Consider the following 25,229-nt stretch of genomic DNA (forward strand, 5'->3'; position numbering starts at 1 on the left):
GCCTACTGCAACCGACCCCTTAATAAGCTAAAGACTATTAAAGGGTATTTAATTATTCTATAAAAAGCCCGTATTAATATAGTAATTAATAATAATGCGGTTAAGGCTATTAAAATAATCTAATTTAAGTAAGTAGTAAGGATAATAATAAAAAGTTTAGTAAGAAACGGAGTTATAAGTTACGGAACGGCTATAATATTACTTATATTATTTAAAAAGGGTTATAAAGTTATTAAGGCTTTGCGTATAGTTAGCTTAAAAACGGAGCTAAACCCGTATATAATAAAGCTAGCGGCGTTAGTAAAAGTAGTCATATCTTTACCCTAAAAACTTAAGTACCGGGCTATTTACGTATTTACTAATAGTAAAGCGGCTATATTAGTAATACGCAACCCCTAGTAATAGTTAAGTTAACGAGAGGTCCGATAACTATACTTTAGTATATAAGCTTTATAAAAATAAAGTAATAAGTTCACGCTCTTTTAGTTCTTATTAGCTATAGAGCTAGACCTAGCGTAAGTAGCTAAAGTAGTAATAAAAAATAGTACGAGACTAAATAAAATACTAAAGAAATAACTAACTAAAGCCTACTTAACGGTACTTAGAATCGCTTTATGAAGCGTATAATAAAAGTACGGAGCTTTATTTAATAACGTAAGAGCATATTTAAAAAAGATCGATATTACGTTACTAAGAAAGTATACGTACGAGCTATATAATAAACTATTTTAAAAAGAAGTTAATATTTTAGCGTAATTGCGCACCGGTATAATAAGACTAAACTAATACTTATACTAAATCGGAGTAACTTCCTTAGTATAATACGCCTACGGGTATATAATAAAATTAGTAAAGTATTTTTTCTTTTATTATATATAATAAACGGCATAACGAACCTAGATACTTTAATAAACGGAGTTATAAAAAGAAAACTTATTATACTTTCTTAGAGGAAAGAGCGCGTCCGACCTTAATAATTAGTTACTATATAAAAACGTTATTAAAAAGACGATTAAGTTTATTACGAGTACGCAGAGGCTAAATATATAGATTAATTAGTAGCGAGATTATATATTACTTATATTAATATACTAACTAATAATAACCCCTACGTACCCTCGTATTATTAATAGTAGGGCTAGCTTTAATTATTAACGATAGGATACTAAATACTTTAAGAGATAACTTTAAAGTAGCCTATTACTAATACCATGAGTAACTGTAATATTAGTAAAGAGTTTTAAAAGTAATATATATAGGGATAAATAGTGGGCTTATAGGCTTCTAAGAGGCAAGGATATAAACGAAGGTAGAGATTATATAAATAATTATCTAAGCCCTAAATAGCTTAGCCGGGGCGGTATGAACTATATATATATATATATATATTAAATTAGAAGCCAAATTAAATTAAATTAAATTATAAGCCACGCCGACTCTTTTTTTGTTTTTAGCTGCGCACCGTATAGTATAAGCTAGTATCTAAAATGAAAATTGGCATATCTAACAATCTTATAGAGATAGATAATATCCCGTTCCCAATAGCAATCTTTGCTATGTGCGATCATGGGTATGTTTATAGCGGCTGACGCTCGAAACACTAGGCATCTATTATGCGGGCTTACTTCACCCTACCCGTTCTGTACGTAGCAGCCGCAGCATTCTTATCTTCCCCTTCGTACGCAAAACCATTGGTAACGTTATTCATACCCAATAGCAGCGGCGGAAGGGCAAGGGGATGGGTCACCTTGAGTAAGATGTTGCTATACATAAATCAAACGATTGCAAGCGCCATTCCCAGGCTCTTGATTCTTGATAGAAGGGAGTAGCTGGTGTCAAGTATAGTAGTTTGGCGAAATGGGGTTCATTGATTAAATAGCTCTGTCTCCGCATTTAATTATACTGTCATTTATCACTTGAGGGACTACGACTTTGAATAGAACCCGAATGGCTTAATTCCCGCTTTCTAACGGCCTAAGCCAGTAACGAAATTAGTATCCGGTCCTGCATCTCCGTCAAAACGGGCTAGTATAAGCGCCCTGGTAAGCGTAGCAGGGGCGCAATAAACTTTGTGTGTTTGTGTCAGGCTAGGCTTTCAATGTCATCCAGCCAAGGTCCTATCCGAGCCTGCTAATGATTTTCCCCGTTGTTTGGGTTGCAGTACCCTGACGCATGAAAAAAAATTAAAAATTGAAAAACAAAAAACCAAAACCAAAAAAAACAAACGTCGTTGATTGTATCGTATTCAAAGCTTATACCAAGCTACCCACAGCCTAGCCCTGGCCCAGTCAAACCCATTCCAACCCTCTGACGGCGAGATTTCAAACCCAAAAGACTGAGATAAAGTGATGGTCGCTGAGAGGCGGCGAGTGCAAGGAGCTAAACTCGTTGGTGCTGAAAAGAATCAAAGGGTTTCCGCTAACGAAGTATTTGATATTGCAATCTAACTATAACGGACTGAGGAAATTATACAAATTACGTCGCCCAATTGAATTGTCTACAGTGCATGCATTTTCTCGCTTCGGCCTTTCTTATAAAACCAGGGCTCGGAGAGGTTCATGACGCAGTCGAAGTTCCCATAATCTCAAACATCTTCTTTACCTTCGCCATGCATTTCAGTATTCTCAATTCGCTCACCGCCGCCGCTCTCCTTGGCTTTGCCGCCGAGCAAGTGACGGCTGGCCAAGTATACCACGTGCAACTTCATGCTGGTAGGGCGCAAACTTCGTACTGGTTCTCCGGTCCAGACGATCAAAAGTGCCTATTGATGCGAATTCCGGTGTCTCCGCCTGCTCGACAAAGTATTGGCAAGCAAATTGTCGACGCGCATTCGATGTGTTGCTTGGTATATGCCGATGGCATAAGAACTTGCTTTTGGCATGGAATTGCATCCAATCAAATCACTGCGGCCAACTGCGCCAACGAATTGAGCGGTGCCGAACGCTCTGTCACAATCACCTATGACCACTCTCTTCCTGCTCAAGGATGGGGCAATTCGATAGCTTGCAAGTAGTGTACGTGTTCATTCTCAAACGTGCTCATCAAGAAGATGGCATCCATAATACTTTGATATGTTGATTGTCGCTAATTGCTTTACAAGACATCAGATCTTTACGCGACGGCCGGGCTTAAGACACACAAGGGTAGTCTTTGTTGTATTCAACGCCATGACGACCTGGACCGAGACATTGCTAGCTCGTTCATACTGTGGACCTCCCGAAGGATATGTGATGTGGAGCACTACAGGCCGATAGTATCCATCACATAACATGTTATCGCTTTCATAGCCTTGTCATCTAAATTCCAAGAATTCTCCTAGCGTCCTGCTTCTCCTCGCGTTTACTACGTCCCTCATTGAGGAGCAACCTTCAAGCAGTACTCTTGTAGACTGCCGGCGTGGTGTATTGGCGTACACCTGGCAAGGCCTCTGGAGACCAGAGGTCGCTGGTTCGATTTCAGCCGCCGACAACTGCTTTAACTACCCGTGGGACCGGCAGGGCAGAGTCCAATGCGAGGCCCAGGACCCTTTCCGGGCTCTCGCCAGGGTTTTCTCACATCCACACCCTCTGACCAAGAAAAAGTGGACGTGCGGCGCGTACACGTCGTCATCTTAGTACTGGGGCAGGAATGGTCATGTGCGAATTAATCGTGTACGAGGGTTCCCGCTTCGGCGGCATTACCCTCTCTGGACATATTCTTCGGCGAATCGCTGTTAAAATAGTTGGCACTGTCTAGGGCAAGCCAGCGGCACCCTAAGATAGCTTGACCGCGTAGTGGCCTTTGAGCTTGATTTGGAGGACGATTTGAACTGTATCTAGCAATAGTTATAGGGCTACGGCTCTCCACGCCATATATCCTTCGGGAGGTCTGCGGTAAGGGCTCCGGCCCTTCCGCCACGGCGTTAAAAACAACAACAACAACAACAACAACAACAACAATAATATGATGAGAAGGTGCCCGACTGTTCGGAGGATGCTTCTTCAGAGCTTCAACCCACCGTCCCTGCCAGCACGGTCAGCACACCCGCCCCGGATGAATTCGATAACCTTGAGGCTCAGTTTCAACTTGCCATGAGGCGTCTATGGCTGTTCACGATGAGGGAATTTCACTCGATTCGTACCGACCCTAGCCTCTTACCATAATTTGCGAATATGGCCATTGAACTGGGCTTTGACAATGATGAAATTCGTTCTCTCAAAGCGCTTTCTCCTCATCGGGAGATAGCAAAGCAGGCAATGGCATTGGTCCGGTCTTCGCAGGATCAGGATTACGATTTCGTTGCAGACGAGACCATCATTAATTAAATTGCCCAAGCATTCTCCGAACACCGACATGTGCCAAAAAGACAAACCTACAGCGCTTTTACAACCAATGTTACCACAGCGAAGATGCATGTGCGCCCATGGCTTGATTCTGAAGCGTATTCGATGGACCGCCCGAATCTCGTTGAGATCCTCGACCATTATCCACCCGTAAAGAAGAAGGAAGTCACGAGTTTGTTTCTTCTTCGATCGATCTACAAAGCCATTTTCCACGACGATGTAACCTATCAAGCAGCAGTTAGACAGAGAGGGGTCATGAAGCAAAGCAGACCCAAGCCACAGTGAGAATAACCAACCTGTCCGGAACCACCGGACAAAAGAGTCACGGGATCATGCGACCACACGGCAGGCAGATTCAACGGTCACACTTAATTCCACGAACATAAGAACGCGGCGGGTTAGACTATAGATCACTCAAGCGGGAATTAATTATAATAAGCGTTATATAGATATAAATCTTGACGACGAAAATGGGCCGAATCGAAACAAAAGTATCACCCAATAATTAATGGTATAGTACTAGGTACTACCTTTCTCCCCGAGAGGCTCCCCGCTGTTGGCGGAAGAATGCTACGGAGAGATTGTGCGAAAAGGCCACAACTGCCTTCACCTGACAGATGACAAACGGGGAAAAATTCTGGTTTAGAGATCTTGATGCATAGATTGACATAACCGTGTTTTATACCATGAATAATCCAGCGTTCGAGCTTGTACGTGAAGGTTCCAGGAAATTTCTTAGGCCACTCACTTCTCAGTGCTCAAGTCGCCGCTCTTGAGTATATTGACGGAGGCTGCCTTATCTTGCAGATACTCTTGTTAACGTGCTATTCGATCGCGCGGTATATCTACGCCTTGAGGCTACGGGAATTCACTACTTTATGATGGCGACGCTACCAGGTTCTCCATTGTTCTCAGCGTTGTGACGTAGGCCCTGGGCCTGGGATGGTTCTTGACCATGGGGGTTATGTATGTTCCCTGTAAGTCCTCTTTTGACAGGAAAATCGGCTACGATAGCAGCAGAGCTGTTTAAGTCAGGCGACTGAGCTCGTTATGGGAACGCAGTGCTCCGCGATCGAACATGGCACGAGGACTTGGGTTGGGTCGGCAGACAGGAGCGAACATAGAAGTGCCGGCCTGGGGACTGCTTCGTTCGTGTCGTTTGACAATGGGACGTAGTCGAATGGGAGTCGGGCCAGGATTGCTCTACAAGGGATAGATGCCACTCGTTTATATAGATCTACTGCAGTCCCAGCAGATCACTCTGAGCAAATACAACCAGACTCATCCCCATACATCATGCTACTGCTGACTATACTGAAGATCTGTCAAAAGTGCACGGCGGACAATTACATGTTCGTGCGGTCGGTCGTGTCATCCCCCAAGGAAAGCAATAGCGCGCCAGAGACGAATCACCACCAGGGGAACCGGTTATCAGTTTTCTGTGCTTACTAAAGAATCCTTGGATAAAAGCACATGCAGCTTGAGACACCGGCCCGACAAACGGGTTTCTTCTCATAATCATCCCCCAAGCCAGCATCCGTCTGCTCATCCAACACACCGCAAGCTGACAGACGAGGATTTTGCGAAAGTAGCCGGTCTATCAAATGCTGGCGTCGCGCCGAGGGATATCCGGACATACATACGACAAACCACAAGCTCTGTAACAACCCAACAGGATCTCTACAATCATATTGCAGCCATTAAACGAGATAATCGTAGAGGGCAGACTTCGATCCACGCACTTGCTAATCAACTTAACGAGGAAAGTAAACTTCCCTCTTACCTAATTTTTCTTAGCATCTGCTATTAGTGCGTGCGTAAGCCTATTACTAAAGTATTAATAACCAAAAACTCTTTACCTCTCCTTATTAAAGCCCGTATTTATAATAGTTTTATAACCGCCGCTAAGTACTAAATTAATATTAACTAATACGGCCGACCCCGAACTAAGCTTTAGAACACCTCTAAAGCTAAACCCTATTTTAAGAGCTAAGTAATATTATAATATTAAGGCTTAGCTAACTCGGCCTAGCTTAATAAAAAGCTAGCTTAACGTTATTAACGACGCCCCTTCCTTAGTTAAGAGGCCCGCAACTTTTATAATATTTATTCTAATTAAGTCCGCTATAAAGTCCGTTTTAATAGCCCTTATAAAAGAAGCTAAATAGTACGAGGTATAAAAAGACGTTTTTTTAATTATTATATAGTCCGTTAATAGCGTTATTACTAGCTTTAATAGTTTTAAAAAGTAAATTATAAAAAAAGCTAATAGTTATATTATTTAAGCTCTTAAGAAATTAATTAATTATAAAATAACCTTAGTAATAGCTCGGAGTTAAGTAGCTATTATTATATTAATAATAAGTAATATTATTACGGTTACTTAGAGTAGCTAGAGCTCTATTTATTTAAAAGCCCTACTTCTTACTTAGGATTAGTTATAAGTATAGCTAGAGGAGGATCTCTGTATTTCTATTTATATTTTAGAAAAAGGCTTAGTTATTATTTGGAAAATCGTACTATTTATTATATAATAAACCGTATATAAAGCTTTTAGCCTAGGGCTAGCGGACCTTTTTTATATTTATTATATTAGTATAAGTTACTTTTTAAAGCTACTAAATAAGTAAATATAAAAAAGACTATTTATAAATAAGGCTAAGCTAGCGGAATACTTCGGCGCTTACTAAGTCGAAACGCCTATTTAATAATATACGTACGTTATACTATAATACTTAATAAAACTATATAATATTAATAAGGACGTCCTAGACCTAGCCGCGCTTATTAAAAATAAGGTCTTTATATAAATAAGATAGAAGCCTATCCTTACTTAACTGTCCCGCTTTAGGCCTAACCTAGTTATAAACGAGATATCTTAACTTATATTATTTATATTAGAGGTTACGCCCTTTAAGCTCTTTAACTAAAATAGTAAATCTCTACTTATTAAAAAACGTAAGACGTTTATTTAATACGACCCCGGCTATTAAGGTTATTACTTTAACTAGTTCTATAAACGACGACCGATTTATAATAATTATAAAAAACTTTCTAACTTATATAAAACGGGACTTTATATAGCTAGGCCTTAGTATATTAACTACTATAGCCCTTTTTAAGCTAGTTATATAAACTATTTAGCGAGGCCCTTAGTTATAAATAGTATTATTTCCCTTTTTAATTAAAAAGAGCAGGCTCGTATTTAAAAAGCTAGTTAAAAAGTATTTAATACTCTATATAAGGCTACTTAATTTGATAGTAATTATAAAGTAATAGGTATCCCTACTTTTACTAATTAAAACTAATAGCCCGGTACTAAGCGCGCGCGTATAAAAACGCCCTTTATAAGCTTAATTATTTATTTTAATAATAGAAATATTAATAATAGTAGTATAAATAAAAACGAAGTAAATAAAGCTAAAGACTCTTTTAATAATACTTATATTAACCGTCCCGTATTACTTATACTAAGTAAGAGCTAATAAGCGGTATAGAAACTAAATTATAATATTATAAATACTTATACTTATTTTAAACTCAATTTAGAAACGTAAGCTAAGAGTAGCGGCCTTATAAATATTACGCATTACGCAGGGTAACGTTAAAAAGATTACTCCGGCGTATATAGCTTTCTTATAGCTTTACTAAGAGGTTTAGATAAATATAGTCCTTATTTAAAAACCCTAAATAGGCTAAAAGGACGGTAATATATAACTTAATATATATCTAGGTTTTAACTCCTTTATCCTAGTCGACTTTTAAAATAGTAAAAGTACTAAACTAAAAGTATTAACTTATATACGTAAAAAAATAGGGATAAAAATAGAGTAATAAAGGCCCGTTTATATAAAAGACGTACTATAACTAGCGGTTAATAAAATAATAACTATTATTAACGTTTATAAATAACTTAGCGACCCCTATAGCTATATAATAAAAATATTATTAAAACTTAAACTTTTAAAACGAATTTTAATTATAAGTAACTTTAACGCGTATTACTACTTTCAAAAGCCCGGGGTAAGGAATAGGAATCGGGGAGATAATATTATAAGTTAAGTAGATAGTTATAATTTATTTTTTATTAATAAAATAGGAGTAGTAACTTAAGTTTATAAATATGTCCTTAACTTAGCTTTTTCTAACGTCCTTTTTATATATACGCAAGTTAGCTTATACTTATACCCGGGGGCTAATTACGAGGCTATTATAACCGTTATATTACTACTTAAATACCTATAACTATAGGGTAAAGACCGCCCGTAAGTACGGCTACCGTTAGTACTAAACTTAGTACTACCCTAGCTAAGAGACCTAATTAAAGAGGTAATAGCTATAATACCTAATCTAAGGGGCCGACCTACTCCGGTAAACCTTAATAAGTAAATAAGTTATATTATCGAGCTCTTATCCCGAGTTATTAAGGTAGTTAATAAGAAATAAGGAAGAGATAGGGAAAGTGCGGCTTAGTAAATAGAGGAATATATAAAGGCTTATAAAGCGTACTATATTACTTATAATTAATAAGCTTAAGAAATAGAGTAGGACGTATATCTTTTTTTAAAACAAGAGCGGAAGGTATTCTTAAGTATTATAAAAAAGGCTAAGCGGGCGTACTAATTTAAAAAGATTAATAAAGTCGTTTTAAACTGGGACCTCTATTAAATTATAAGTTAATAAAAAGCGAGCTTATTAACTAAAGTACCCTTACTAATTATAAATAACTAGACGATCGAGGATATTAATAAAAAAGCTTAAGTACTTTAAAAAGCCCTGCTTAATAAATTTAGTATAAAAAACGACGTACTAAGTAATCCGTTTAATATACTTATTATCTTAAAGCGAGCGATTACGTAATAAAATAATATTAATAAAAAAGAAATAAGGGTAGCTACTTTAATAAAAATAACTACCCTTAGTATAAATAGTATTATAATACGTATTTTTTAAGCTTATTAAGATATTATTTTAGAGCTAGTTAGGCTATTATTTTAGTCTTATATATAAGTAGGTTACTTTCCTTTTATTTTTTATAAAGCTAAGGTAATTATAATTTAAAAAGTAAGGAGAGACGCTTCTAAGCCCGGGTCCTAGCGGCTAATTACGCTCTTATTATATTTAAATAAGGGACTCGAGTAACTAATAATTAAAAAAATAGTTTTATTAATAATTATTAAGCGTATTATTAGTTTATAATAAATTAGGGCGCTATAGGGTAAGTTAGCCGTTAATTTAATAACTAGCCTTATTTATAATATTAAAATAGTCTTTTTAAAGGGGCTTATAATAATACTTTTAATTATAAATATAAAGGGAGCCTTTAACTCCGTTTTTTGAAACTAGCTCGTTATTAAACTACGTTAGTAAGGATAGCTATACGGCTTAATTAGACTTATCTTTAGCTTTTATTATAACTAGAAGAAGTTTCTTAAGAAAAGCATTATTAAATAGGTTAATATCGTTAATAATAGTAACTTCCGCTTCTAGTCAAGCTTAAAGCTCTGGCCTTTTTAAGACGGCCTAGATAAGGTATGTTAAAATACTCGCCGTCGTATTTACGCTAGCAAAGATTAGATTAGACACCTCGATTTAAATATAGTTTTTAGTAAGTTCGGCTTTGTCTTTAAAATCGCACTCGGCTAAAGTAGTAATAAAGAGATTTAGCTTATTATTGCGATATCTTTTTAAGTTTTCGATAGCTCGGCTACCATACTTATAAATTGAGTTTCCTATATTAAGCATTCGTCAAAGCGACTTAAGTAGAATATAGTAAGAGACTATATATAGCTACGGAAGCTCGTACTTTAGGAAACTCCCTATCCCGACCGATTAAAAAGTATTAATATACTTAATTTTCTATTAACGGTTATTGTTAGTTGGCTATGAATTGCAGAATGTAATACCTAATAATAAAGCGACGTAATAGATACACTAGTAGTATACGCACCTTGCTAGATTCTAGTAGCTCGAAGGATTTGCTAAATACTAGTTAGCTAATTACATCCGAAGTCATAAGCATCAACTAATAGAGTATATCGCAGGATCCGAGGGTAGCCTCGCCCTTAATCCTCTTAATTACTATTATAACCTTCTCCCTTATAACTTCCTCGTAATTCTATTAAAAACTAATAGTAGAAAAGGCATAAGAAAAAAGCCTTCGTATTACGCCGTGCTTTATTAGGTCGACTATAATAAAGACGCTAATTCCAATACCTAAATCTCTAACGAATCTTTTATACTATAGCGATTTTAGGAAGCTAGAACCGATATAATAGATCGTAACAAAGCCGTCGGGATTTAAAATTGCGACTTAATATAACAAGATTTATATAACGGTACCGTACTTTTTATAGAGAGAGTAAACGTAATATATCCGTCGGCCGATCGTAGTTTACTACTTAAGTATATAATAGGTAATACGGGTATACTATAGACCTATAATATGCTTAAGAGGGTTACTTAGCTATAAAGAATACAGCTAGATCGTTATTTAAAGCGTTTCTAACATTGGACTAAATAATCTAACCTACCTATAATAAGCCTAGTACGCATGTAGTCACAAGTGCCCAGGACACTGCGACTAGATCGGTAAAGAGCATAGTTTAAAAGCTCTAGGGAAAAGCTCTAGAGGCGATGTTATTATAAATTTATATCCGGTTAATAAACTAATAAGGGAGCTTAAGACTTCTTTCAAAGCTACGGGCGATTATTTATATAGATAAGATAGCGGGCGTTTAACGATGCGGGGAAAATTTATAGCTATTAGCCGATCGTCGAAAGCGATTTAGGGAGATATAGTTAATAAGTAAACTAACGACTAATAAATTCTGGGTTCGGATAATTTACCTAACGGGAAAGGTTAAAGATTTTCTATATCTAGTTTACTTATTAATAGGTTAATAATAAATAGCTGGTAATGTTCTATTATAACTATATATATTTGGCATCGTAGACCTACTAGTAATACTGACTACCTAGGGTAGAAAATCGCTTTGCTAACTAACTATTACGGTTAGCTTTATTAAAGAAGAATCGGTTTAATAAGGATAATAAGGACGTTCTGAAAAGTCCGGAGATAGAAAATTTATTATATTATTAGGTGACTTCGTAGTTGGTATAAACTAGGCCTGCTGAGATGTTACTCTCTATTTATCCGTAAGGGAAAAGTCTTTATTATATTATCTAGGCCTACGTGCTTAAATATCCTATACGTTATATCTCGCTATATATTTAGTTATAGCTTCGGACGCGCAAAGAGACTTTATACCTAGCTCGGGAAAGATATTTAAGTGAGTGACTATATTATTATATAAGTTGTCGCTAGCCCGTCCTACGACTCGAGGAACTATTTATAGTAGTAATCTTATTATTTAGGGATAAGTACGAAAACGACTACGAAGCTTAATATTCTATTAGAGGGCATCTAGCTCCGGAGCTAGACTTTAATAACTAAGTTCATAGCATACTAAGATTTACTTTTAATAGCTCGCTAAACTAATAATATTAGACTATTTTTCTATTAATCTAAATTAATAATAATATTTTTAGAGATTATAAATAAAATATTAAAAGAAAGACTTAGCCGCTATAGAATTAGTAAATATATTATTTATTATAACGATAGCTTAAGACTAAACTAAGAATCGTAAGTAAGAATAGTATAGTAGTTAAGGAACTTCTATACGTCGCCCTTGTTAACCCCGGTTCCTAAGTATTAGACTGCCCTAGGATATTCGTTACGGTAATTATTTCGCCTTAAGTAAGCTAACTTATACTTAACTAGAAATATAAATAAGGCTAGCAAGGGTAACTTTATATAAGGGGGTTATATACTTATTATACAAATATAGGGTTTCTTTTTATACCTATTCGTTCGATATACTTATTAATATATACATAATAACCCCTAGCTATCTAACTACTACTCGATACTAAGAACCCCGATCGATAAGCTCCTATTATAGCGACTAGCCCGTGCCGTTCTCAATCCTTATAATAGCCTACTTTACGAAATCTTCTAAACTATAATTAGCTAAATTAAGCGAGTTTAACGGCCTAACTTATCGTCGGCCTCGACTACGTTCGGTCTAATTATAAAAAACTAGCGGGGTAGAATAAGCGGGTAGAGGGTATTACGTCTAAGCTTATATATTTATAGTATTTTATTAATCCGCCTTGCCCTATTAGCGTTATATATAAGTAAAATAAAAAAGATATAGCCTATTACTATTTTATTATATAGATCGTATAGGTATAAGTAATATTTATAAGAGACGTAATACTAAGTATTTTACTTAACGCACTTTTATAATAGCCTTTATACGCTTCTAAATATACTTTTTAACCCTTAGTAACGTCTAGCGTCGTATTAAGGATAAGAATATTATTAATAATCCTTAAAAACTAACGCTATTAATAAACTATTTTTATAGCTAAAGGGTAATAATTACTTTTTTCTCTTTACCTAAGCTAATAAAAGTACTTACTCCGTTATATATAATAAAAAATGTCGCTCGCGGGCTAAAAAGAGGGAAGGTCTTTATTTTATTATAAGAAGCTATATAAAGGTATATACGTTAAGATTTTAGTTCGGAACTACTTTTATACTAACTATTCTTTTTTAATAAACGTTATTAAACTAGCCTCTTATATTTATACAAGCTAGACCTCTTTTTTATATATATATAATTAACTTCTATAATCTACCGGTTTTATATTATTAAATCTCCTAAAGGCTTTTATATATTTATAATGCCCTTCTCTACTATACCCTCCTCCGCTACTTAAGGGCCCGTGCCCCCAGTAGCTTGTTATTACTAAAGCCGTTCTTCTCTCGTAACGGCGACTTTATATTACTAATATAGTTTATAAAACTTAACGGCTATTAAAAACTATAGCCTAGACCGGCTTTTTATAAACTTTTTAATTTATAAAACGGCCCTATATAAATAGTACTAACCCCGCTACTTAAATAGCTAGCCCCGCTATAATATACCCTATATTATAAAATAAATCGATTTTATTATATACTTTCGTAGTAATCTTTATTTACTATAAAGAATTATAAAAAAATAGTTTATTATTATCTTTTTTAAAAACGTTAATTAGGGCTATAAGCGACGGGTACTAGGCCTTTAAAGTATTTATTATTACTAAGATTATCGGTTTTTTAAATAAGATAATAATAGCTTCTTAGTACTTAATTCAATTAATAGCTCTTTTATTTTTAAAAGACGTTATTAAGGACGAGGTAGGAAAATAACTAGCTCGAACGGTTTCTTTATGATATATCTTAAGCAGGGTATTAACTATACTTAGGTCTTAGTTAAGTATAAAATATAGTATAATATTAATTATATATATTTTCCTTCTCTAATTCTTTCCCCTCCCCCTTTTATCCCCCCTCTCCCTATTTTAAAATCTTGGTTTAAATATAGTTTTTATTATAAAACTAAAGTCTAACGTAAACGAGTATATAAACTATAAAAAATAAAAAAACTTCGCTTTACTTATAATTATCGTTAGCTCTATTATTTTTTATTTAAATTCTACAAAAAGTATTTTCCCCTAGTTATAATATAATAAAGGCTTTTTATAAAGAACTATCAATTTAAGCCTAAATAACTCCTATTTATAAGTAGCGTTTATATAAATAACTTCGTAAATACTTAAACTATATAATAAATAGATAATATATCTTACTTAAAATGTAAATATAGCGCTACTTACTCTAGTTATCTTATATTAATTTATAATATAAACGTATATTACTCATTTAATAATATTCTTTATTAAGTACCGTCTCTAAGGGCTTATTAAAAGCGTATTATTCTTATACTAATTGATATTAAGTCGGGTCTATTTACCTTATTAACGGCTTAAAAACGCGGGACCCCGATACTATAAATACGTTATTAATAGTTTACTTAGTTACGATACGTTATTTTTTATAATAATAAGGGTTATCCTAGCTTAGTTAAGTATTTTTAGAGCTAGGAGTTTATAACGGGGAGAGATATTTTATTTTTAATACGAGATAGGATAATAAAAATATTAAAAACCCTTAAAATACTTTACTTTACTTATTTTATTCGAGGTAGTTTATTTAGTAATATGATATCTAATTCCTTATTTTTTTACTCTAAGGCCGTTTACCCCTACTTAGTATTACTAAGTATAGTACCTATTTTTATTTTTTTATTAAGCCTAGGGGTAATAATATTACGTACGTACGTACTAACTAACTAATACTTACTCTTAATAAGAAAGCGACGATATATATAGGCTATTACGGATTTTATAAATATAAGCTTATATTATAAAAAGGATATAACGTTTAGGTTATTTAACGAGATTAACGCCCTATCCTATACCTATACTAAAGTAATTATAAAGGTTAACTATATTAGGACGCTTTTTTAACTTAGGCCCCGATATTTTTTACTTTTTTATTATAGCTTTTTTATATACGTAGTTTAATCTTAGCGTAATAGGACGGGGCCGGCTTAATAATAAATAGGGTCTATATAGCGGCTATAAATACGCTAGGCCCGTATTAATACTAAGTAAGCTTAGGCTATTTTTTATTAGCTAGTTTATTAACTATATATACCTTAGCTCTAAGTTAACGGTACATATACTTTATTAATAGTTTAGTATAATATACGAGCTAGGGAAAAGGGTAAAATATATTACTTCGTTTTAATAATAACTACTTAGGACGCTAGAGTATAGTTCCCTTTTGTAACTAAATAATTAAACGGTCCTAATAAACTAGTAACGAATATAACGGGTACGCTCGAGGTCGGGCTCTATATCCTAAAGTATAATTACGGTATAATACCGCTAGCGCGTTATATTATATTAAAAATAAAAGCGTTACCGTAATAATATAAAACCTACTTATAGTTTATATACTAGTTTTTTATTGTTATAAATAATCGCCCGTTATTTTAAATACCCTCGATCTTTTTTACTTAAACTAATATTATATTTCCCTTTTAGTAATAGCCTCGGCGACTTAGCTAATTATAATATTTATAATAAATATAATAAAATCCGGTTTAGTATTATAAAATTAACTTAATAATATAAGTAGTCCGGGCTTTATAATAGCGCAGAGGGCCTTCTTATAAAATCTAAAGCTAATAAGAAATAGACTGCTTAAAGCTATAAGTAGACTAAGCGTTAATAAGTCTAAATAATTCTACTACTCTGCAGAACTGTAACTAGGACGAGGTATAAACTATAGTATATATAACTATTTAAAAACTTTAACCTAACGTAAAGTAAATAAAAGGCTAATATATTTAGCCCCCCGTCTTTAATAAGGGTTTTATAATAAGTTATTAATTAGCTAAATTATACTATTATAGCAATTAATACCGCTACTAATAATATAAAAAAGAAAAACGCAAAGTAGTTTAAAATAAGTAAATAGTTATAAGTAGATCTATTCTATTTTCTTAGTATAGGGGACTAATATAATATAAAGGGTAAATAATATGAATTAAAAAATAAACGGTTTTATTATAATAATAGAGGCTACTACTACCCTAATAACGCCCTAAGATAGAATTATAAGATCGAGTTAACGATCGTAATGATAATACGTATTTAGCTTTAAGTATTTTAGTTTATATATATTAAACTAAGATACGGCGTCTTTATATAAATATTAGGCTAGGTATATACCCGCCTCTAAATAAATCGTCCGGTTTCTTTACCTAATTAATTAGCATATTAAATTTAATAAGGTCGGGTATTATAATATAAGCAATATCTTTTTTTTCCCCCTCGTACTCTCTTATAACCTACTTTTTTTATAATTTACGTATATAAGATATAAATAAGATATTACCGACGACGTTTCCTAACTATATAGGGGTCTAGGATTTATAAATAATAAGGTTCTGCGCTATTACTATACTATTAAGTTAAAGTAGGGGCGTAAGCGCCCTTTATAAAGTCTTTATTAGCTTATAATAATAAAAAAAGAAATAAATCCGTAAACGAAGGTCCGCTTAGATCTTTTAGTACTTTATAATCTTAGTAAGGACCCTAGTTTAGCTATTAAACTAGAGAAAAGTATAGGGCTGTGGCTAGTTATTTCTAAATATTTATTAAAAAAAATAAAATATCCGTTCTTTAAGGACTGGGCTAGGAACGTATTTTTTTTAGATATAATAACTAATTAGTATATATAGCTAAGGATAGTTAATAATATAAGAGTTAATACTATATTAAAATATAAATATTTTAAAGAGGTAGGTATCTTTAAAAAGTAAGTATTATATAGTAATATTTAGGGTATTATATATATTAAGTATTATATACCGTTCTCTTATAATTATAATAACGCTATTTTAACAGTATAATAAACGGCCCTAACCTAGAGAATAGAATACTTATACTAAAGATTGCTTAAAATCCCTAGTATATTCGCTCCCTATTTAAAACCGGGTTTAAGCCTTAGGAAATAAACGGCTTATAAATATTTTAATACCTAGTTTTAAATAAATACACTTATATAGGGAAGCCCCGCTTATTCTATTATACCGGCTCATTAATAATATATAGTTATAAAGTTTATTAGTTCGTTAACTTTATAAAGTATCATTAGGGATAACTAAAGTATACATAGTACTAGCTTCGTACGCTATGCTTAAATAATTAACTTATTTATTAATTAAACTATTTTATAATTCGTAAACCGCGGCTTTATTAAAAGTTAACGTCCTTATTTTAAAAAATAATTACTTATCGCTCTATACTCTTATAATACTCTATTTTATAATTTTAGCTTATTTTTAACTATCTAAGGGATAGCGTAACCTATACCGCATAATTATCTAAAATAATAACTATTATTAAAAACCTATTAAAATACTTAAATTATAATAAATACTAGTTAAGTCGTTTACTACCCTCGCGGAGTACTTTTTAATAATAACTAAAACTACTAGTATATAATAATAAACTTCGATCCGTTCTAAGAAGTAAATAGTCGTTATTAATAAGAATTTAATTATGCCTAATTATAGTATAGTATTCTCTTCCCTTTACGGAATCCCGTACTAGCTAATATAAAATTATATTATTTTAATAATCTTAAACCTTACTAATTTAAAACCTTGCTAATTTAGAAGCTCGCTAATCCTAAACCTCGTTAATCTAAGCTCTCGCATTCGATACTAGCTCGTTATAACTAAGCTGCGCGTATTAATAATATCTCAAGCTTCTAATCTTCCTTTTTAAGATACGTATAATAATATATAGAGTATTAACTATATTATAGAGGAGAATAATAAGCTAAAATATAGTTATAGTATAAAGAAGCTATAAACGCAAAGTGTATATAGTAAAAAGATATTTAAATAAAGGGAGGTTATTTTTAATAAAAGTACTAGACTTAGAAATAAGCTTAGTAAGAATAGTTATAGAAATAGTAAGCGTAATTAAAAAAATAGTAAAACGGGCCCGTTAAGAAGTATAATAACTAGAACGACGAAGCTATTAAGTATATTTAGGATATAATTAGAATATACTATTCTAACCTCTAAGAATATAGAACGTACCCTAGACTTATAGTACTATATAATAATAGTTAATAGAACTTAGTAAATCTATTTCTTAACTATTTAAACTAGTTTTTAAGTATTATATATATAGGTACTATAGGGTATCGTTCTTAGCCTAGAGGCGGCTCGGCCTAGGCTATAATAAGTAGTCGAGACTATAAGGGGGGGGGGGGGGGGTTTTTATTTTATTTTTATATATATAATTATTTTTATATGATTATAGAATATATTGATGGTTTCGTTACTGAGGCGGCCGGGGGGGGTGGCGGATTTAAAAATGAGATGGGGGAGTGAGTGGGGGGGGGGGGGGGGGGGGTTATTTATAATTCATTAATATAGGGCTAGGGCGGATCGAACTTTAGTAAGCCATATCCTACCGGATTTATATTAAACTTAGGACTAGATCGGGCTCTAAATTAGAAACTACTTTAAATAGGGTAATAGGGAATAAAAGCGAAGTAATAGTTCTAGAATAGTACTTAAAAGCTATTTTTAACTATTATAATACTAAAAGAAATTATCTTATTAAGCTAGGTAAAAATATAAATATTAATAGATCTAAAGACCGCTTTATACTAGTTTTTAATTTAATAATACGAACGCTACTACGTTACTATCTTAAAAAGACTTTACTAAAGCCTCGGTAAACTTAGTAATATAAACGTTCCCCAAGAAGTAATACTAAATCAGAGCAATAATAATTAGTAGTTTATTATTAAAAACTAAAGTTAAAGCCCGAAAGAAAAGGGTAAGAAATAAGGTCCGAAAGTCTATTATTAATATATAGGGTAAGGCGCTTCGATTAGGTAAATTTATTAATATATTTTCGGCTATTATTTATTATAACTTAACGTATCGGTAGCTAAACGGGGCTATTTATATATTAAAAAGCTAAGACGTCCCTAATATAAATATATTTATAAATAGTAGTAAAAAGCTACCCTTAAAAATAATAAGTAAACGCTAACGCGTAACCGTACTAGTTTACTTAGATTTTAAATAAATCGCTTAATAATAATTAATAATACGGCCCATAGCGCGCGCAAACGTACTATTACCCCCTATAGGACGTAAAGATAAGTAACGCCTCTATTTATAAAAAAGTAGTAACGGGAATTAATAATATTAGTCTTTACGCCGCTATAGAAATAAACGCCCCCTAAAATAATAATAACGACGGTAATAGCGCTCGTTATACTAATACTTTACTAATTAATTATAATAAGAATCTATAAGTAACTAAAGATATTAGTATTAAGAAATAGCTTTACTAACGTTTATTTAATAATCCGGCCCTATAAAGTACGAACGGACGCGTTATAAAATAAAAAGTACTTATTAATACTATTATTAATAGCGCTAGGGAGGTTAATATATTAGGGGATATATAGGATATTAATATATATAACTTTTTTAATAGCGTAGTTAAAAATAAACTATAGAACGGGTAGTCCGGTAATAGTTTAGAATAAGAGATAATAAATTTATAATATATAGTAATACCGACCCTATAGCTAATATACCTAGGCTTATTTAGATTATAAAAAATAAAACTATAATAAGTTTTATAATAAATATCTTTATATATATAGCTCGCCTCCTGCTTATAATAGCTACTACCGTATTAAGTACTTTATTAAAATAAATAAAGAGGTTCGTTATAGTAAGATTATAAGTAATAAGACTTATCCTTATTATTTATTAGTACTTATTAAGCACTATATTAAATAGATCTTTATTATTAAAAAGTAGGCCTTATACCGGGACTATAGTATTATAATAATATTTCTTAAATATAATCTCTCTCGTATTAAGGGGCGATTAAATAGGTTTATGAGTATATAAATATGCCTTAAAGAAGGCTTTCAAAAAAGGTATTACCGAAGCGACCTAGATGTGGCTATTAAAAATTAAATAGTATTTATTTTAAAGTTAAGCTTTTTAAGTTACTATTAGGCACTATAAAGTAGCGCGCTTTAACTAATTATTTAAAATAGTACCGCCTTTTTATACCCCGTTTTAAATTAGGGCTACGGACGACGATTTATATATAACGCCAGTAACCCGCTCCTTACTTAGTATATTTCGGTAGCTTAGTAGCCCCTAGTGCCTTTAAATAGCCTATTATATTAATATATATAAAGTAGTAATATAAATTATGCCCAATCTTAATTATACCCGCGTTTTTAAAGTCGTTAGTTAGAATAAGCTCGGTCTCCCTATTATAGCATATATAATAAAGCTATTTAATTATTAATCTAAATATATTAAGAATTAATAAATAGAAATTTATTACGTATTAAATTTTCTAATAATAGATACTAGTATAAATAACGCGGGGTCTACTTACGGGCTTACATATTTTATAAATACGTAAGTTTTATAGTTTAAGTACGGCTATTATCGCTAGCTAGTCTTAACTACGATTACTTATACCTACGTTTTCTAAATAAATATTCCTCGCGGGCAGAGAGACTAGCGAAACGTATTATCTTACTTAGTAACGCCTATAGCTACTTCCGTTCGCTATATCGGGCTCTAAACTCCTTCTACTATATTCGTAAATATATATATATAATTATTATTATTAAATATAGTAGTATATATATATAAGGAGCATTCTAAGAAGCTCTAGTATTTTTAACGTAGGGGATATACCTAGATAGTTTATAAACGCCCTTAATAAGGTTAAGTATAGCCCTACTACGAGCCAGAATCGGGCTTAAAGCATAACTATTTATTATTTAAAAGTAGTTAGGAATCGAAGTTAGTAGAGCGGGCGGGTATACTTATTAAAAAAACTACGGTATTTTATTTAATAGTTTATTAGTAAGAAACCGGCTTAACGATTATAATTAATTATCCTGAGCCTTTAGGTCCGCGTTAGTCCCTTAGATTTAGTTATATATTTTTAAATATACTATAAAATTATATAATATAAGTATAATATAGCTACGACCGTATTTAGATTTTAATATTAAATTTATTTCGTAGCTTTTTTAAATCCGCTTACTTATTAAAGCGAGCTCGTACTAACCGCTATATTTATAATCCTTACTTATACTATTTCTATTATTAAAGATATTTTTAAAAGCTTTTTAAATTTATTAATATTTATTAAGCTATGAAGCGTAGCGTAAATAGCTAGTTCTTATTAGTACTACGAGGATAGAAGGGATAAACTAGCGAGCTATATTATATAGCCTTTATTTATATTACCCTTAGCCCTTTTTAATACCTTAGTAACTAGCTATACTAATCTAGCTAGTATTTAATATATAGTAAATCTAAATTTTATTATAACTATATAAGTGTCTCGATATAAGCTTAATATAATATTTATAAGCTACTACCTAACTAATAATACGCACTTTTAGTCGTTTATAACCGAAATTCTTTATTATTAATAGCGCTATAGGGCTATATATATACGAGAATAGCTTTAAAGGGGGTTTTTACTTATTATATAAGAACTTATAATAATAGCTATTACGATAAGATAGTATTATTATAAATAGGAACTAAATATAAGAGCTTCGAAGGTATAATTATATATTAAAAATAGCGAGTATTATCTATTTCTAATTATAAAAGAAATTTATAAGCTACTAGAGCTTAACTAAGTAACTACTTAATATTTAATAAGTAATATTTACCGTCCTAGGTACTCGCGCGCTATTATACTTTGTTATATATAGTTATATTTCTATATTAGCTTTATTATTAATAAGGATAGGTTCTTAAGTAATACTACGAGGAGGTTATAGAGTCCGAATTTCGCTACTTATATTACTCGAGGAAAAGTATCTTAATAACATTATTAAAATAGTTATTAATAAAAAATAAAAAGAATATAAAACCGATACCCGGTAACGTTAAGAATATATATTTAATAAGATATAAAGGAGATATAGAACCGATGCTTAGTAATATTAAGAACGATTATTAACGGGATATAAAAAAGATATAGAATATAGAACCGCTACTTAGTAATATTAAAATAATTATTAACGGGATATAAAAGAAATATAAAGAAACCGTTACTTAGTATTATTAGAAGTTTATTAATAATACCGCTATATAGTAATATTAATATACGGTTAATAATATCTTAGTAATAGGGTAGAGCTAAAAACCTAACTTATTAAGAAAACTCCTAAATTTAATTAAAAAAAGACCTCCTTACTTATTTTTATATCGACCTCGTCTTATTTATTCTAAGTTTATAATTTAAAATAACGGAGGTTTATTTATTATATAATAATATTAAGGCCCTACTATTTACTTTTTAAGAAAATAAATATTTCTATTTCTTAGATAATTACTTAGTAAGCGTTATAATAAGGGTTAATAAAAAATATTATACTTATAGTTTTTAAATAAGTAAACGGCTAGTAATTAGCTTTTAATAACTAGGGTCTAAACTAAATCTAAACTAAATAATAAAAATATAAAGTAACTAAGGTACCGGATTTAGATTCATAAATAGAGACTAAAGGCTAAAAGTTAATAAAAAATATAAAACATAAAAGAGGCTTAGTAAATAGCTTTTAGCCCGGGGTGGGGTATATACTAAAAATCTATACTTTTCTTAAGTAGGGCCCGATCTAGTGCCTATATTTAGCGGGACTATTTAATAAAGCATTTTTTAAATATAACTATCTACCCTACTTTTTTAACTAGCTACCCTAACTTTTAACGTTTAGAACGACTATATTAATAAAACTAACGACCTTTGCTTAGTTTTTTAAGTATTAACTAAGGTCGCTTATAGCGCTTTACCCTAACTACCGTTATATTAAGTCGCCGTCCTTATTTTAGATTTACTATCCACAAACTAGTTAGCTTATAAACTTCTTATTTTAAAACTAAAAAGAGTATACTTAAAAATAAAAAAGGGCCTTATAATAGTATTTAAAAAAGTAGATTTAATATAATAGCGGGTATATTTCTAACTTATTACGTGCCTTAAGTTTATATATATAATCTTAATTAGTAACTTATTAACTAGCTTTTAGTACGTAACTATAAAAACGGTATTAGCTATAATAGTATTAGCTCGAATAGTATTATAAGAGTAGTCGTAAGACTAGGTAAGCTAGTATCCTAGCTTAGCGTAGTATAAATAAGCATCAAATTTTATATTATATACTATAGGAAATAGTTAAGATACGTCTATCCGAAGACCTCTTAATAAGAGGGGCCCCAGAACGTAATATAATATATAGTACCGTCTAATACTAGACTACGTTTAATTATATAATATAAGGGATATTATATTCCTATTTAGGTCTTAGGTCTTTTATCCTTAATTAACTAAGGAAGCTTATAATATAAAATATACTATATAAACGATAATAAAAAACCTATTCTCAATTCTACTAACTCTTAATAATAGCGTTATACGTTCTATTTTTATGAATATATTATAAAAAGTATATTAGCTACTATTATTATAAATAAAACGGTCGTATTCTTATATAATAAATTATCCTTATTTAATAACTAAGTACATAGAGCTTACTACCGCTATACTCTCTTTTTATAACTACTACGTATTAAAGCTATATTATTAAATACTTATAATAAAAAAAACATAGCTTAATCGGTAATAATACGGCCCTCTCTTTCCTAATTAATTAATAATAATATTATTCGCTATATATTCGTAACTATTTTAAAGATTTTTAATTATAAAGCGAGTTCTTACTCGGGGCCTATATAACCTCGAATAATATACTTTATAACGGCTCGTAGCTAATCCGCGGCTAGCTATAGAAGCTTATAATAATATTTAATAAATCTTATAATATTTATAGTTAGCGTTATAAGTTAAAGTACTAGGGTAAATACTAGTTATAGTAAAGAAATAAGAAAAGAATAAAAATAATATATATATTACGGCCTATACTATTTTTTATAGTTTTTAGATTAGTTTTAAAATATATATATAAGTTATATCGTACAGTAAAAGTAAGCTATAACTATAAGTAAATCGAAATAAAATAGAAATAGGATCCTATAATTACTTTTCGCCCGTATTTAAAAATAGAGCTAATAGTTACTCTATACTTAGTATAGCCGCTACTTCGATTTAGATATAGGGAGGTATATAAGCTAATAAGCTGAAATTAACTTTATCAACTAACGTGATAAAAACCGTTTTATAACGTATACTATACCCTCCTCGCTTAAATAATAAAACTATAATAATTAACGAAGGCTAAATAATAAGTAACTAATATAAAAAGTAGGTTTATTTTATAAAATATAAAAATACTTAAAATAACCGCTACTAAACTTAGAATTAAGTTATCTTTTTAAGTTTCCTTTCATACGTATTTTTATTATTAAGCTAGTCCCTAGCTATATTATACTTTTTTTATTAATATTATTTCGAATATTAACTCCTTTATTATAAACTTTAATACGTCGCTTTTAGTTAACGAAGTTTAGGATACGAAAAAGGATAGTTATTACGAACTATTAGTTATAAATATCCCGCTATATTATAAACGAGCTAAGGCTTTTTATTTAAACTAAAGTATATATTATTAATACGTATATTATTTAACCGAACTCCGTTATATTAATATTACCTAGGCCTTATAGTTAATAATATTACTAAGCTAACCCTAAGATTTTAAAACTTCTATTTTAATCGTACGCTCTTTTTTATATTTATTATATATTAATTATATTAAACTACTACTTACTAACTATTTCTTTTTAAAATATAATAGCTTTCGTTATTATAACGATTTACCTTAACTTATATATTAAAACGATTATTAAATTCTTACGTAAGTAACCTAACTTTATAGCTACTTTTAAAGAACTTTTTACTTTTAAAGCTTATAGAGAATTTATATTAATAAAGGTTAGCTATAGCCTTAACGCCCGTAATTTAAAAACGATTATAATAATAAAAGCCGACGGGTTTTTTATTTTAAATACGCTAAATATAAGCGTAGCTAAAGCTATATTATTATTCTTATTACTAATTAATATAGCCCGTATTATTATTATTTTTACTTAGCTTATTATAAATAGTAATAACTAAGGGGTAAAGCCTTTTATTATACGGATTAATAATATAAAAAGTATATATAACGGCGTTATATTATATATACTCCCTATATAGGCTAGGACTAAACTACTAAACTATTTTATTACGAGGTTTTATAATATAAGGCTTTAGCTTAAAGCGCTTCTAAAATCGGTATCGCGAGGTAATAACGAATAAAAAGAGTTTTTTATTTATATCTAAAGGGTATTCGTTAGTACGCTCTTATTCTCTATTATAGAGGTATTTACTATCCGA

The 25,229-nt window shown here is 31.4% G+C and overlaps 3 protein-coding genes across 3 annotated transcripts; 2 read left to right on the plus strand and 1 right to left on the minus strand.

Moving 5' to 3' along the window:
- Window positions 1-2,608: 2,608 nt before the first annotated feature.
- On the plus strand, window positions 2,609-15,557 carry CLUP02_02900 (uncharacterized protein; the record flags this gene model as incomplete). The annotated part of the gene is made up of 13 exons (XM_049281928.1): window positions 2,609-3,009; window positions 3,143-3,253; window positions 3,320-3,595; window positions 4,010-4,087; window positions 4,346-4,603; window positions 4,672-4,683; window positions 4,866-4,905; window positions 4,985-5,032; window positions 5,251-5,288; window positions 5,354-5,494; window positions 5,558-5,674; window positions 5,742-5,982; window positions 15,546-15,557. The coding sequence occupies 13 exons, from the start codon at window positions 2,609-2,611 to the stop codon at window positions 15,555-15,557; spliced, it is 1,773 nt and encodes a 590-aa protein (XP_049139071.1).
- Window positions 15,558-19,976: 4,419 nt separating this feature from the next.
- Window positions 19,977-20,129, minus strand: CLUP02_02901 (uncharacterized protein; the record flags this gene model as incomplete). The annotated part of the gene is made up of 1 exon (XM_049281929.1): window positions 19,977-20,129. A coding segment is annotated over one exon (153 nt), but the record flags the coding sequence as incomplete, so codon positions are not given.
- A 4,587-nt stretch (window positions 20,130-24,716) lies between these two features.
- On the plus strand, window positions 24,717-24,944 carry CLUP02_02902 (uncharacterized protein; the record flags this gene model as incomplete). Its single annotated transcript, XM_049281930.1, has 1 exon — window positions 24,717-24,944. A coding segment is annotated over one exon (228 nt), but the record flags the coding sequence as incomplete, so codon positions are not given.
- Between the last annotated feature and the right edge of the window lie 285 nt (window positions 24,945-25,229).

This window comes from Colletotrichum lupini, chromosome 2 (genome assembly GCF_023278565.1).
Source record: "Colletotrichum lupini chromosome 2, complete sequence".
Lineage (NCBI taxonomy): Eukaryota > Fungi > Ascomycota > Sordariomycetes > Glomerellales > Glomerellaceae > Colletotrichum > Colletotrichum lupini.